At 34.9% G+C, this 13,784-nt stretch overlaps 3 protein-coding genes and 1 non-coding gene across 7 annotated transcripts; 1 reads left to right on the top strand and 3 right to left on the bottom strand.

Moving 5' to 3' along the window:
- Window positions 1-50: 50 nt before the first annotated feature.
- LOC147535624 (uncharacterized) lies at window positions 51-2,633 on the bottom strand. The gene is made up of 2 exons (XM_086645023.1): window positions 2,391-2,633; window positions 51-1,306 (listed from the first exon to the last, which is right to left on the bottom strand). The coding sequence occupies exon 2, from the start codon at window positions 1,281-1,283 to the stop codon at window positions 405-407; it is 879 nt and encodes a 292-aa protein (XP_086501149.1). The 5' UTR covers window positions 1,284-1,306; window positions 2,391-2,633; the 3' UTR covers window positions 51-404.
- TRNAE-CUC (transfer RNA glutamic acid (anticodon CUC)) lies at window positions 2,602-2,674 on the bottom strand. Its single transcript has one exon. It is a non-coding gene; the product is annotated as a tRNA-Glu (tRNA).
- A 5,632-nt stretch (window positions 2,675-8,306) lies between these two features.
- LOC147535622 (putative pectinesterase 53) lies at window positions 8,307-10,275 on the top strand. Of its 2 annotated transcripts, none has more exons than XM_086645021.1 (4): window positions 8,307-8,977; window positions 9,069-9,258; window positions 9,474-9,916; window positions 10,041-10,275. In XM_086645021.1, exons 1-4 carry the CDS (start codon window positions 8,658-8,660, stop codon window positions 10,189-10,191), a joined length of 1,104 nt encoding a protein of 367 aa, XP_086501147.1. In that variant the 5' UTR covers window positions 8,307-8,657; the 3' UTR covers window positions 10,192-10,275. The 2 variants fall into 2 exon arrangements, with proteins under 2 accessions (XP_086501147.1, XP_086501148.1); XM_086645022.1 differs by having other exon boundaries at window positions 8,546-8,977; window positions 9,474-9,782.
- Window positions 10,276-11,787: 1,512 nt separating this feature from the next.
- LOC147535621 (GATA transcription factor 6-like) lies at window positions 11,788-13,583 on the bottom strand. 3 transcript variants are annotated; one of them, XM_086645016.1, is made up of 3 exons: window positions 13,272-13,583; window positions 12,834-13,163; window positions 11,788-12,728 (listed from the first exon to the last, which is right to left on the bottom strand). In XM_086645016.1, exons 1-3 carry the CDS (start codon window positions 13,347-13,349, stop codon window positions 12,057-12,059), a joined length of 1,080 nt encoding a protein of 359 aa, XP_086501142.1. In that variant the 5' UTR covers window positions 13,350-13,583; the 3' UTR covers window positions 11,788-12,056. The 3 variants fall into 3 exon arrangements, with proteins under 3 accessions (XP_086501142.1, XP_086501143.1, XP_086501144.1); XM_086645017.1 differs by having other exon boundaries at window positions 12,834-13,160; window positions 13,272-13,487; XM_086645018.1 differs by having other exon boundaries at window positions 11,788-12,722; window positions 13,272-13,447.
- Window positions 13,584-13,784: the final 201 nt, after the last annotated feature.

Below are 13,784 nucleotides of genomic sequence, written 5' to 3'. Positions count from 1 at the left end.
GGTCCTAACTATGAAGCCAGAAAACTTCACATTTCATTAGCAAATCAATCACAAATAAAATGAGTCATTCATATAAGAGAAGTACATAATGGCGTACATTGAATTCATGTCGTTTGCGGATACGGGTTAAATAATGTGTATGCGTGGTCTGATTGCCCTCATGCCCAAGACCACTTACCACATGCATATCCTAACCATAACCAGGCGGTTATCGTGGTCAAAATTTTATTTTGTTTTGAAATGTTTTACTGAAATAGGTCAATCGTCCCTTAAAACATAAACGAAAACTTAATTACGTAACAACCTAACACAAGAGAGCTCTTGATTACCCCTTTGCTTGAGCAGAAACATTGAAAACCCAATGTTTCTATTCACATGATATTATGCATTAGCTCCTCTTTCAGTTAAGATGGTGGGCGCAATGAGAGGTTATCTATACCCGAAATGAGATCGTCGATCTTTTCTTTTCCAGATTGACCAAAACAATGGCCGAGAGTTGGTGCTGCTGCATCTTGAATAGAGCTTCCTGCAAGTGCTTTTTTCAAATCCATAAAAAGTTCATCTTCCTCCGTCCATGTATCAAAATCCCAGACCTTGAAGATATTCTCAGACGAAGACTTCTTCTCTATCTCTTTATCATTATTTTCTTCTCCAACATCACTGTCTTCGTTCTCTTCAAGGTCATCATAATTTGACAGAAAATCTCTCTTCAAGTTAGGATTGAAATTTGGGGATCCGCTATTTTTACCGATGTGCAAGAAGAAATCTTTTGGGAGTCCAAGAAATTCTGTAATTTCTGCAGTTTCGGCATCTTCATTTGCTGAAACAAGATCACTGTTGACTCTTTCGGGTATCGCTGAAGGTCCTCTAGCCTCTTCGTTTTCGGCAAAAACTCCTCTTGGCGATGGGTTAATATCTCTTGCTCCAAGAAATTCTCTCTTTCCACTGGCTGAAAGAAAATCGAGGTTAAGACTTTCAGGGAACTCTGAAGCTCCTCCATCTTCGTTCATTGGAACGTGGTTGTCATTAACTGCTTTAGGAATTCCTTCTGTTTCGAATGCTGAAGAATGGTAATTTGAAGTTTGTTGGAGACTGGCAATGTCAAGTAAAGCATCTTTGAAATCACTCCACTTATCATCTGATAGCTCAGGATCACTAACCATGCAAGAATCTACCCAGGCCGAATCTTCTGCCGAGAGCACAACTTCACTCTGATTAGCCTCCTTGGAATTGGTTAGAAGAGAGGTGATAAAGACTTGCCAGTCATCACCGTCTTCTGCCATGTCTGCAAAGTTGTTGAATTCGACTTCAACAAGAAAAATATCCAAAAAATAATATTTAGGGTAAGATAGAGAAAAGTAAAACCAAAATGCGAAGCAACATGAGGGACTTCTATTAAGCAACATGAATGATTTGTATCAAAAAGGAACTCTATATCAAAAAACTCAAACTCTACGAGGTTTGTACTGCCCCAAGCCTTGGCAGCTATCGATATTGTCCTGCTTTTGAACCCAGACCTAAGACAACTGGTACGGGGTTTTGTTTCTAACGAAGGCTCCAATATCAATGTACTAAAGTACATTTTTACGCCACAAAGCTTTTTTCTCTTACAAGGCTAGACAGACCCTCTAGGCGTAAACCTCGATTCATAAAAGGCGTGAACTACTCGTCTGTAAGGAAATTGAAGTAAAAACATAACATTGTTTCTCTACTTTTACTACCACAGTATGAAGTCTTTAAGTGTTAAATAAACAAAAATGCTAATGTTTTTATGTTGTCCAATCACTCAAAAATAACAGGTGACTTCAGTTGCAAACGTTTTATTCTCGGGTTCAAATACATCTGCCTCGAGGCATTTAGTGACCGCCTCGCCTCAAGGCTCGCCTCAAGGCATAAGGCGTCGACATATACTAAGCTTGACCACACACCTTTAGCTCGGGGCTCCCGGGGCACCCTCCCAAGCAATGCGGGACTATCACAAGCTCTATCAAATTCCACAAATAAACCCGCCAATACCCAAATATTATCATGTATTGATACATGATGATAAATACCAGTTTTACATGATTAAGAACTAGAAAGTACCCTAATAATCCATTTGGTCAGTGGTGCTTGATCAGAATTCAAAAGATTAAGACTTAGTTAGGATCATAACATTCATCTAATCATCAATTAAAGTTGTTGTTTCTTCTAATCCAATAAAATGTAATGAGATTGACTTGGCAAAGTCTAGAAAAAAAACACAACCTTCCCATAAACCCTAGATATTGAACTAATGTTTTCCTTGTAAGTGAAGCAACCCCCTATGAAAATCAATGGAATCACTAGAACAAGTCATCAAAATCATTTTAGGGTTTCCAAATTTGAGAAACAAAAGAGTATAAACTTACCGAGTTATTTTCGCCTGATTCTGTAGTAGTAGAAGAGAAAAAACCCAAGTTGACAAGAAATATGGAAGGGGCTTTTGGCGCCCAAATTATAGATGATGATGGCTTCCTCAAATTTGCCTGTGAAGTGGCGCCAAGTGCAATAATTGAGAGCGTCTACAAATCCACGGCCAAGGGAGAAAATAGAAGCAAAAATTTCAAAAAAGAAAAGAATTTCCGTTGCCGGGATTTGAACCCGGGTCTCTCGGGTGAGAGCCGAGTATCCTGACCAACTAGACTACAACGGATTGTTGAAAAATTGTTATTTGTCTTCCACTTTAGACTTAACATATAAACCCTAAACCTAGAAATTTGAAATAACTAGGTATAACCCGTGCCTTCGGCACGAACACTTAAATTGTACATATACTCTGGTGATTTTTTTTTTTGTTGAACTATACTCTGGTGATGAAACAGAAAAAAAAAATGCAAAAACAATAAACATGGAAATATGGCTTATTTTTTCAATACTTGATCACTAAATGATGGAAGAACTTGTTCGCTAGAAAAGTCTTAGTAACCTCTACAAGTTTGTATTATGCTAGGACTTTCACATATTCAGTCAATCCTGCTTTGTGAAGAACGACAACAAATAATATATGCATAACCAATAGTTAAATCGATATAGATATTCTTCACATCTTCTTACTAAAGCTTAAGCAAGTGATTTTCCATCAATAATCAAAGCAAATGAATCCAACCTCCCTCTAGACAAAATGACTAATGTCTCTGCCTCGATTAGTTGATAGGTTAAATATTCCTTTAATGTCTACCCAGAACCGTTAGAGTCCAGTGAGAATGGACATTTAGCCTTATCAGCTCATATACTAGCAATGAGAAAAACTATTGAGAAAAAATAGACATCTTACCTTTATGATATTAGACTTGTCCCATTTTTTTCTTCTGTTGCTTTTATTTCTGGAGCTCCAAGTTGGAATTTTTTTTTTTTATTTGTAGTCTAAGCAAACTACATGAGAACCAAAAAAATATTCGAATCAGCATAGTTGGCTAACTTGTACATAACTTGTATATATAAATTTCATCATACGTTAGAATTTTATTTTATACATATTGGTGGCAATTTATTTTTTAGTCCAGTCAAAACCTAATTCTTTACACCAGTTTGTGCAAGTTTGTTGATGTATTCAAGAACCTGGAACTCATTAAAAAATAAATTAAATTTTTTTGAGATTCTTGCTTACCCCATTTCGAAGCTTGTCTTCGGGCGACAGTGTCGTTTAAAAGAATCAAATGTTAATCTATCTTCTCTGCTACTTCGCCCACTATTGTTGGATAATCTGCACTAATTGAGTTCTTTGCCTTTGAATTTCTCATCAAACGGATTTTATTCTTCATGTACTAAGGTTCTTAGACCTACACCAACCAATCTATTAAGGTTCTTAGACCTACACCAACCCATAAGTCTTTGTGTACTTTAAATCCATTACTAACAAGGCTACAGTCAAAAGAGGAAGAGCTTGTATAATCTAAGTCAAGAACGACCTTTCTGCGAACCCGGCCGTGGTAAGGAACTGCTAAGATGAAAATTTGCACTAAAGGATCCTGAAGCTTTACAAGAAAATAAAAACAGGACATAGGTACATCTTTCTTTTCCCACATCCGACCTCTTTGCAACATTTGAGTCCCGGCCAAACCAAGCGTGCCACTCACAAACTCCATGTGTTTTATTTTTTCTAAGAATATGAATGAATATATTGAAAGAACGAAAAAGATATATGATCACTCAAGACAAGAAATCCATTTCCACCAATATATTTGTTAAGAATTCAACAAAATATTTTAGTAACAGATCAAATAATAAAAAATAGTCAAAAAAAAAATACTAATGAGATGAGACTTTTTTCATCTGCAAAACCAACTTTCACGAAGTAAGTGAAAAGATATTACACTCTGATTTGAAGTTTCAACGTTGTCTTTGAGATAGCTATTTGTTCGAGTCACGTTGTTCCTTATGAGTTCCTCACTTAACCTGAAAATACAGTGAGTTTAAACTAAAAGTAAATCAAATTCCAAAATGGAGATGAATTGAAGAACTTCATATAAGAACTATATCAGTTGAACAGAGAAATTCGTACAGGAAAATTAATAAGATAAGTGAGAAGAAACTTTCATAAACCTAAGAAGATCTTCTACAATCAGAAGTTTTCAAATCTTAAATATAAAGTTTTTTATTGCTCTCTATTTTCTTATTCTCCAACACATAAAAGTTCCTTCGTAAATTCCCAGCAAACCTAATCACGAAAATAAAATTATTTAGCCATTCTATCCGATGAAGAAGATAATAACCCAGATATCCAAACTAACCGAATTATTTCACCATTGCCCCAATATGATTACTGATTGGCACCAAAAGATTTCATCTCTCTATTACAACAATCTAGATATAAACAGAGAGAATTCAATACCAAAGAGAGAGAAACAAAAAGCAATTTTAGAACCAATCGATTATATTGACTGTTGCGCTCTTACATATATGAAAGAGAAGAGAGATAAAACAACGGAGGATCAAACAATGAAGGGAGAGGAGAGACGTGGTTATTTTAAACAATAATGGTCTCTCTATTAAATGGAGACTGAAGATGAGGAGACGACCGTTTAAGAAAGCTAACAAGTAAGAGTAACGGTCAATAAAAGGTTCGATAATGGAGTTTGGTTGAGTGTGTTGTTTCTTGTCGTTAGATTAATCCCCATTACGTCAAATTTAAGGGCTTATTGATGGTCATCACAACACAAAGGTTGAGACTTAAAAGTTTGAGAGATATAAATGTTGGGATATAAAGATGGAGAAATGGACGGTCAGATTTATATAATAGATGCCTATGTGGTTGTCCAAATCACCCGCCAACTAAGCAGAGCAGGTGCATTTATTTTGTCCTAGTCATCAAAAACCTTCCCTGTTTTGTTATATAGATTTTTGAGCTTCTAGCCCAAAAAACGACCCCTAATAGGACTTTTAATCCTCTCTAATCCAATAAAGAGATTGAAAACCAAAATAATAATCTAAATGGATATCTAGTCCATTTGGATCCATCTAGAGAGAAAACACAAATCTCTATAATACTTAATCTTTCTTAATACCGAATATAACCTTCCTTATCTAATGTAACCGATTATCCATAAAAATCTTAGCATATCTCTTTTCCTTTTTTATCTCCCTCATTCTCTCTCCAATCACATTTCTATTCAAAGTAATCTTACCTTCATTATATTCTGTAACGGAAATTTTTTATTTCCTCTCTTTTAAACTCGAAGCTAGTTGTTAAACCTCTATTAATCTCAGAACTTTTCATTCATCTTCATTAGATTGCTCGAAAATTATTCATCTTTTATAAGGTTTAAAATTTTCAGTTTTGTATTAACACCATTGTTAAGATCTAATGATGATTCTTTTTTTCCATTATCAGATTACGATGCTCTATTATTGAACATATTACATTTGTGATCCAACTACATAAGATCTTTTTCCATCTTAACTACCTTCGAATGGAAGATTTATATTTTCTCTTTCTAAAACTTTCATGACTCTTTAAGAACTTTGATGTTTATTACTTATTTAATGATGTGTTCAATGTTAGTATGTTATTTCTCCTTCCAATGTTCATTGTATATTTCTTCAGATCTACGTTAAATCTTCTTTTTTTTTTGCAGATCAGAATCATCTGTCCGTACAGTTCTTGATCTTTGTGATTATCCACACTTATTCCTTTAACAGAATATAAAGTACAGGTACTTTACGATAACTTTCCATGTTTTCTGATACAATTTGCTACTAATATATTGATGTTTATTCTTTCTGATTCTTGTAACAGAATAAAAATTACAGTTACTTTACGATAAATTACCATACTTTCTGATACAATTTGCATACATTTCACATAAGATGATAGTATTAATGAACAAAGGTGCGTAAAGTATGAAAAATTTATCCAACATTACACGTCCTTTTTTTACCAGAACAGTGGTCATGACAAGCATATAAAACTTCTCTTAACCCAATAAACAATTGTACTTTTCCATACATTATACATAATGTATTGATCTGTACCTGTTATTTATGATCCATCTCATTTGTTTTTTATTAAATGTTTCATTATTAATGTATGTAAATTTGATTATAATTTTTTTTAACTAATATATATGTTTTTTTTTCTTGTAGTAAACCAGCACTGATGGAATTTCTTACAGAATCATCACATAAACTATAGAAGTATAAATTACGATGAAGAAGATTGTTTCTATGATCCTGTTTGGACAACGGAGTCTTACGTGAAGACTTACAAGGAACATATAAATCCTGCCTCTGACTTCGATGAACCATGTACATTTAATGAAGAGTCAAAAACACTACCATGTTTGATTCGCCGTAAACCTGGAAGACCAAAGACAGTAAGGATCGAGAGCTCGGGTAACATTCTGACGGAGTTTGTTTTTAAGTTACCTAGTCTACTATGTTCTTTTCATTTACAATAAAACACAGATTATTGTTCAATAAAATTTCGTTTCAGTCGTACAAAGGTTGTGTTATTTACTATACAGTATACATAATTTATGATAAATCACATACTTTATAACAAAAAACATGATTTCAGATTTACATTTCCTAACAAGTTACTATAATTTATGGTACATAATGGACATGTACGCGTAAAAAACAAGTAATTTATGTCAGAAAATAATCTAAGTATTCAATGGTACATAATGGATGACACACACACATATGATAAATTACGTTGTATACATGACAAATGATGGTTTCCTCGTCATAAATAACACATAATTTACGAACTTGTTTCATAATTTGTATTCGATGTGTGTTTATGTATGAGTAAAAAACGAAAGTTAAGTGAGAGAAAGTTGATATATATGTTTTGAATATTAACCCCCAAATCACGCTAATTGATCTCAGAAAATATACTCATTCCAAATCTGAAAATTAAGTGAGAGAAAGTGATATATAGATTTGGTTTCCAAATCTGAAAGGACGAGAGAGAAAATCTGTTTCGGAAAATATCTGTTTTCCAAATCTGTTTTGAAAAATCTGTTTTGGAAAATATCCTTGATCCGTTACTTCCCATTAAATCTTTTCAGTTTATAACCTAAATATCTCCCCCAAATCACGCCCCCTGGTTTGGGAAACTTTCCGGATTCATTCCGAAATTTAAAAACTCCGGATTTTTTAGACGAGGGACATGGAGGGTATTTATCAATAAAGTATGAGTTATTTATGCCCTTATTGTAAAAGGACTAAATGTCCATATTTTGGGGAGATTGGTCTATATACCTATTATGAAAATGATTTTGGTCTATATACCCGTGGACTCTATTTGAAATTCTCAATGTTGGGTCGTGGTAGACTTGAACAAGATACCCGCTCGTAAAGTAAATCATCGCACCTACGATTTAACCGGTTTTAAAAGAATTGCTAGATTGTTTTCTAGGAGTCGTTTATTGTGATTTCCTACTTTTTTTTTTTTTGTCATGACAAGTTTTTTGTAAACAATTTCAGTGTGAAAGAAAATAGAAACTAGATTGTTATATTTGTAGCTTTGAAAGTAACTTTGAACACTGGCATCCAAATAAGCATTATTCTTTATCACAATCACACCTAAGTTACACCTTATGAATTAGCCTTTACACTTTAATGACACTCACACTCAGTCTTCTTCTGAGGCGAGGAGTTTCAGCTTTACTAGTTAGTAGCTTTTATCATTAGATTCTTTACACTACATAGGGATGCAATTGGATCAATGGGTTTCATCATTATGAATTTGTGGGAGAAGAACATGCTACCCACTAGAGTATTCTACCCAAAGAAATTCAACAATATTGGTAACTAACTAGCTAGCTAGGGCAGAATCCACATCCCTAATAAACTAGTATACAAATACACAAACACATCTCATGCATGTTGTACCACAATTTCCATTTTTATAATAGAGAAGTAAGTCACTTTTCAAATCACACCACCAAACATCAAAACCAGACAAAACACAAAAATACATGAGTTTTGCCAGTAAGTCATAACGGATAGTACAAACAAGAGATCACATACATACTTCCAAATTCCTCTGCCAAGTCTTCTCTCTCTCATCTTCCAAGAATTTTGAAAATTTTACCACTTACTTTATCACTACAACCTTATCTTTCATCTCCATTCTCATACCCAATTCAACATTGTCTTAATTTTCTACTTCTCTCTTCTTCTTGCTAATGACATTGAAGTTAAATTTGAAGTTCTTTTTGTTTTTCTTAGTGGTTGAAAATGTATCATCTCTTTCAAATCATAAAAATGGGTTATCGAATCGATCTGTAATTATCGAAGAATCCTACTTGAAATGGGTAAAAAAGATGAGTTCAATGACCCATTCTCAGCTTAAAACTGCAGAAAACAAGTTAAAACCTTGCTTGAATATTACAGTAGATAATAATTCAAAAAAGAGAGATTTCGTTTCAATTCAAAAGGCGGTCGATTCACTTCCATTTTTTAATCCGTGTCGAGTCATTATTCATGTTCATGCTGGAATTTACAGGTAATAACACTAAACCTCTTTTTTTTTTTTTCTCCGAGTTTTTATATATTTGTTGATTAAAATTCTAATGAAGTTTCGATATTGAGTTTAGGGAGAAAGTTGCCATTCCTATAACAAAGCCATATATTAGTATAGAAGGAGAAAATGCAGATGAAACCATTATCGAATGGGACGATACGGCTGATCGAAACGGGTTGAGTGGGGTCCCTGTGGGTACTTATGGTTCTGCAACATTTGCTGTTAATGCTCCTTACTTCATTGCCAAGAACATAACATTCAAGGTCAGAGTAACTTCAGACTCAATTACCCTTTTAGGATAGATAGGTGAACTTCATTAGTACAAAGAAGACTTAGCAGTTATCGATATTGTCTCTGTTACACCAACTGAGTTTGGGCTTGGGCCTTGGTGCAAAATGGAGATATTATCAATAACTTTTAGGTTTTGGGTCGTTCCTAACCGAATGAGATGAGTGACATTTTGAATTGTTGAATGCAGAATGGGGCACCATTGCCACCATCAGGAGCATTAGGAAAACAAGCTGTAGCATTTCGAATCTCAGCAGACATGGCCGCTTTTATAGGTTGTAAATTTATCGGTGCACAAGATACGTTATATGATCATAAAGGAAGGCATTACTTCAAACATTGTTATATCGAAGGCTCCATAGACTTCATATTTGGGGACGGACTCTCGCTCTATGATGGGTGTCATTTACGCACTGTGACCAACAGCTATGGTGCTTTGACTGCACAGAAAAGGATGAACATGTTAGACGATACCGGGTTCTCATTCATCAATTGTAAGGTAACGGGTTCGGGTGCCCTTTACTTGGGTAGGGCATGGGGTACCTTTTCTAGGGTAGTCTTTGCTCATACTTACATGGATAGAATTATAGCCCATGAAGGTTGGGACAATTGGGGAGACAAGCAAAGAGAAATGTATGGACCTTTTTTTTCCATTTTCATCTCTAACTAGTTGGTCAACTTATTGATATTTGATCATATGATGTGAATTATATGTATAGTTAATCGATTCTTGGCTTGGTTTTGATGTCATTTGTAGGACGGTGTTTTTCGGACAGTACAAGTGTTATGGGCCAGGATCAGATTATGAAGGAAGAGTGGCATGGTCGAGGGAACTCACTGACCAAGAGGTTGAACCATTCATTTCTCTTAGTTTTATCGATGGCGATAAATGGCTTCCCAATTTATAATTGATTGTGAGTGATGCTTTTATATAATAAATCTATCTCAGAGAATAAACAATCTTGGTTTCACAATAATATGCATTTTTGACATTGAATTGTGCTGTAAAATGTCAATAGGCTCAACTTCCTAGGCATCCTTAAAATCATGAGTTCTCTATATTTCTCGAGATTTCTAAGTGCATCAGTCCAAGATGCATGGTCCAAAGTCGGCCCAAGCCCAAAACATAAATCCAATATGCATGGTCCAAGGTCGGCCGAAGCCCAAAAACAGATGCGTTAGTACCCAAGTTTTGCAGAAGTTCCAAAGGGATATGTACCTAATATCCTCACCATATCACAAAGAGAAGTCGAGTTGTAGTTTAGTGGTTGACAGTAAAATGGCTATTGATTAAGGCAAGTTGTTGGAGGACTACATCACTAGACGGAGCGATATGACTCCAAAATTTTAGCGAAAAGCATGACATATTTTCTAATACTCCAAATAAATCACCCACCTAACTTTCAAAATATCTCAAAACAAAAATCCAATATCTAACAAGGTGGCTACCAAGTCCCATCCAATAAAGAAAAGAACTCAATCTTAGTCATATATGTGCTAATATGAGAATGACCCCACTAATTTTATATAATTATAACATTTGAAAAAATAGGCCACCACAAAGAACACAGCACAAACATAAAGACACTGAGAACCCAATCACACTCCAATATAGCCAAAGAAGAATGGGTCATATACTCAAACTAGAAAAGAATGAGTCATTGTTGAGTGAAAGTGTAAATATCTTATAATGCTAGTAATTTATTTATAGAAACGACGAGCGATAAGTAAGGTCTAACTGGTTGATTATGTACAAACTCCTTCTAAACTAGTTAACTCAGTTCAGATAAATGTAGATTGTACTCAAGTACTTCACCCATTATAATCATTTTTCTCTAAATAAAATTACTTTAAAAGAAGAGTATTTCTTTCGTTGACAAATAAATTATTAAGGAATAATTCGTGTACTACTCGACAAATGTTGCCACAATGCGTGTCGGCAGGGACGGAACTAGGAGTAGTAGTCAAGGGGGGCCGAACCAAAAAAAAAGTGAAAAATCTAAGTCTACCAGTGCTCGAATCCAGGTCTCTCACGTCCAAAACTCAAACCTCTACCATCTCACCCACACAACATATATGTTATTCATATGACTCGAACTTTATTTATGCGATAAATCAGAAAGCAATCAGCATTTCTAAAGCAATTTACAGCAAGTCATGGCCCCCTTTGGACTGCATGTAGATCCGTCCCTGCGTGTCGGTCCCCTACTTATTCATTGGTTGATATGACGAAAATCAAACCAAAATAGTAAACCACGTGGAAGGTGGACCGACCACTTATCAACATCATCTCAATACCTAACTTAATTCTAATTACAAAAAAACAAATTAACCTCTAAAACAAAATTGAATCTTCCCTCCTCTTTCTCTTAATCATTTTGTTTCTCATTCAATCCCTCCCAGAATAGGAGAGAAAAACGACACAGTGGCATGACACAAAATGTGATTTTTATGTCCTCGTCGGAATCCAATACTGAAAATTCTTCTCGTGAAATCTACCACAATTAAATCAACAACATGAACATTACATTAAAAAAACAATGTCTCTCTACACTGCAAAAATAATGTCGGAAAAAATAATATTACATAAAAAAAAAAAAAGTCAAAAACCTCCCTAAATGCCTAAAATTACAAAGTAACAACTAGTCACTAACTCACTACTACTATAATACCAACTTTTCATCTAGTTTACACTCGGGTACACATTCGGGTACACATTCGGGTTCTAACCGGGTCATGACTGCACCCAGTCCACATCTTTCTACGTAAACGTTCAAAAACTATGAACTGTTTGAGCCATCTCGGGTTCGGGGCGAGCCATCTCTTTCTTCTTACGCATCTCAATAACTTTCCGATGACTATTGGAATGAACATCACTTGAAAAAGTCGGGCTACAGGCGGGTCTATATTCGGGTAAAAGTCGACCCGATTTATATCGGACACCACAAGCGTTACAGAGTGTTTTTGAACCTAATGGACCGGCTCTCCATTGAGGGGTTTTCTGAACTCCACAGTGACTACATCGTCGTTGTGTTTCCGACAACGGTTTTCTTCTCTGCTTCTTCTCCAACGGGTCTCCGGCGAAATACAAAAATTCTGGGGTTTGGGTTTTCTTTGTAAAGATTAAACAAGAAGTTTGAGAAGATAAATCTGAAGAAGAAGATGATGATGATGAAGAGACTGAAAAGGAAGGAGACCCAAGTGACCAAATTCTTCTGTTTTTTCTTAATCGTTTAGTTCTTGAACGTTTTGCATGAATTTGAGGAAGTAAAGTTGAAGTTTTCATGGAAGAAATCCCTGAAATTGGTCCAGAATAAGACCTGTTCTGTTTTGGAATTTGGGTTAGGGTTTTTGCTGGACATGGAAAAGATATTTCATGGAAAGAATCGTCACCATCAACAAAGTGAGATACCCATTCAAGGTCTTCTAAATCATCAACCTGAAACTACAACAAAACAAAACAAAAAAAATCGGAACTTTAAGTTTTTTTTTACCTTAAACACTAGAAATTTGAAGAAACCCGCCATTAATTCATGGTTTTGAAGCTTACCGGAACGAAAAGTTCGGTTCTGAGTGGAGATTCAAATGCTTCCCGAACAGAAACCATAGAAGAAATTTTTGAATTTTGTTCCTTACATGACCAATTTCTCTCTTCTTCAACAAATTCTTCTGGTTTTTCTTCTTCCTTGGAAAAATCAAGAAATTCGTCAACAAAAGAATCATCTCCAAAAACAGAACTTGTTCCATTTCCACCTAGTATTTCCTCTGTAACAAACCATTGTTGTTCTTGCTGTTGAGTTAATTTGACGTTCATTTCAGGCCAACAACTTGTTTTCAAAGCTTTTTCTTGTTCAACAAATTCCATTTCAACATTTACCTGCTGAAAAATCGAAAAGTTCAAATTTTTAAACCCCAACAACAAATTACAAAACTTATTAAAATTACACCAAACCCAGACTTCAAATGTTAGTATTATTATTATTATTACCTGAGATGAAGAAGAAGGAGGAGGAGAGAGAGGTGGAGTCGATAGAAATGAGGAAAGGGTTAGGGTTTGGTGGAGCATTGAATAAGGGGGGGGGGGGGAATTAGCGTCGGTGAGTGATTCAAGGGCCCGTTTCTCCCCTGCCCCTGTTGTTATCTTCTTTTCTCTTTCTATTCTATTATATTATCCTCTTTCTCACCTTCTCTCTCTCTATGTTGTAATTGTATCTCTTTTTTTCTACTTCCGAAATAATTCTGTTTCGTTTTTTCGTACGTAAAGTTACATTCGCATTTCTCTCTCTATAAAAATTTCTTCAAATGTACACATGTGAGACCACAACTATACATGCCCACGAGAATTTTGAATTCTTTCCTACCAAAACGGATTTCCCACTAGTACTTCTACCCACATTTTTACCCCATTTCCCTCCATTTTCTTTTAATAAATAAATGAGTGTCCTCTATATGTTTTCATTTCTTTCTTTAATAAAAATAAATAAATAAAATTCAACCGTTT

Source organism: Eschscholzia californica, unplaced genomic scaffold, assembly GCF_041429995.1.
Source record: "Eschscholzia californica isolate CP2 unplaced genomic scaffold, dmEscCali1.0.p SCAF_56, whole genome shotgun sequence".
NCBI lineage: Eukaryota > Viridiplantae > Streptophyta > Magnoliopsida > Ranunculales > Papaveraceae > Eschscholzia > Eschscholzia californica.
Note: the sequence above shows the minus strand (reverse complement) of the source record. Positions and strands in the feature narration are given on the sequence as shown.